The sequence below is a fragment of the Megascapheus bottae genome, chromosome 1 (assembly GCF_031878675.1).
Source record: "Megascapheus bottae isolate mThoBot1 chromosome 1, mThoBot2.hap1, whole genome shotgun sequence".
Taxonomy (NCBI): domain Eukaryota; kingdom Metazoa; phylum Chordata; class Mammalia; order Rodentia; family Geomyidae; genus Megascapheus; species Megascapheus bottae.
This window is the reverse complement of record NC_143509.1, coordinates 95832304-95834155: the sequence shown is the minus strand read 5'-3', so window position 1 is coordinate 95834155 and position 1852 is coordinate 95832304. Positions and strand designations below refer to the sequence as shown.

General features: G+C 43.5%; 1 protein-coding gene across 1 annotated transcript; it reads left to right on the top strand.

Moving 5' to 3' along the window:
• Nucleotides 1-521: 521 nt before the first annotated feature.
• On the top strand, nucleotides 522-1285 carry Krtap24-1 (keratin associated protein 24-1). Its single transcript, XM_090333458.1, has one exon. It carries the CDS (start codon nucleotides 522-524, stop codon nucleotides 1281-1283), a length of 762 nt encoding a protein of 253 aa, XP_090189584.1. The 3' UTR covers nucleotides 1284-1285.
• Nucleotides 1286-1852: the final 567 nt, after the last annotated feature.

Genomic DNA, 1852 nt, shown 5'->3' with positions numbered 1-1852 from the left:
ATTTGGATTCCAAACCATCTATCTTATTTCGGAATGTAGAGTCAATTCCTACGATATTTTGCAGTGGCAAAGAGTGGAAAAACACAGGCCTTTGCTTTATTGAATCCTCGTTAACCTTTTAATAACCATGTTTCAGAAGCCTACAGATGCATGAACTCTTGTTAACTGCTAATTGGCAGAGGAGAGTTTACTTATGAACATTAAAATCACTGTTCACCGAAGTTATGGTCTACAGATGGTGAGTGATGGGGGATGTTCAAAGTGATGTTTATGGATAGACTTATTTTTGTATGAGGATAAACAACACATGGGCAGCTGTGGCTAAGTCATCACACACATACACACACACACACACACACACACACACACACACACACACACACACACCACTGGTGAGATGTTTCTGTTGTTCCAAGTAGGAGAAGGAAGAGAGTCTGGGGAAGTTCCAGACCGTCACCAAGGAGGATATAAAAACTGGTCCAGGGTGCAGCTTCAACATCCCTGCTCAGCTACCACTTGGTATGAATCCAGGCTCCATGTCTCTACTGGGCTACCCTGAACTTTGCAGTGCTTCATCCTACAGAACTCATTGTTACCTCCCGGTGACTCCTGTTTCTTTTTGCTCCAATGATGTAAGCTCTACTTTTGGACACTACTTACCCAGTAGCTACCCAAGCAATCTCTGGCTCCTGGACCATTGTCACGAATCCTACTGTGAAGCGGCACCGAGCTCTGACTCTCCCACTTGTGAGCCTAAGTCCTGCACCTTATGCTCTGACTCCGGAGATTCCTGTGGACCCTGCAATGCTCCATCAGCAGGGCAGATCATCCGTGTCCGTGAAACTACGAATATCAGAGCCAGCCCCCAGGACAGCCCAGGCACTGGAATCAAGGGGTATGTATCCAAGTCCCACATACCTGCTTCACGGGCCTCTACAGCTTGTCAGACGCTGCGCCCTCCATCTGCTTGTTTGGGGCAATATAATTCCATATCCAAGAATATTCAACCTCAAAGTCACTGCAGACTGAGTGGTTGGGGATTTAAAAGTTACCAAAATGTTGGCTTCCTTAACAATAGCTTCTCACCGTCATGTTATGTTGCCAATAGCTACCAACCTCAGAGGTATTTTATGAGAAATTGGCAGTACCCCTGTTATGGATCTATGAGCTGTCGACCACTGACTTATTTGTCGAGAAATTTCCGGTCTCTGAGCTGTATACCCAGTACCTTTCCGCCTCTGAGGTACCTGTGCAGCAGTAGCAGACCCCTGAATTGCTATTGATCAACTTAATCACATTTCCAGCAGCTAGAAATTGCCCAATGGGGCAGATTCTATTAAGCGGTAGGCTCTCTAATTTTCTGCTGAATTGCTTAATACATCTTCAGAATTTTGTTACCTTCACCTCAAACATAACTACTAGAGCTTATTAACCACAGCTCCTAATGCTGCAGGATAGATTTTTTTTTCTTATTTCTCCACTAATGCTTTTTGTATTGAAGACTGACTCTGAAAGAATTATTATTTCCAAGTCTGATGATGGATGTACTCACTGAAGAGAGCCCTGGAGAAATGCAACCATGTATGTTTGCCTCTTGTCTGCCAAATGGATTTCTCATCTTTCTCTCCTTGATGGAAGGGGCCTTCTTGGTTTGATGGTTCATTCCAAGGTGCAAAGGCCTCCAAATGTTTTTGCTTTTATCAATTTTTTTCAACCACCTAACTACCATCTTCCTAGAGAATGAGTGGTAACATTATCTTAAACATACTTCAGTTGAGCGATTTCTTACTTTCCTTGCTGTTTGGTTTGTAAGAATGAGTAACAGCCAAATCAGAAGACAAATGTTTTCGAA

Coding starts and splice junctions, on each gene's coding strand:
- Krtap24-1 (XM_090333458.1), top strand. CDS start 522: ATGAATCCAGGCTCCATGTCTCTACTGGGCTACCCTGAACTTTGCAGT.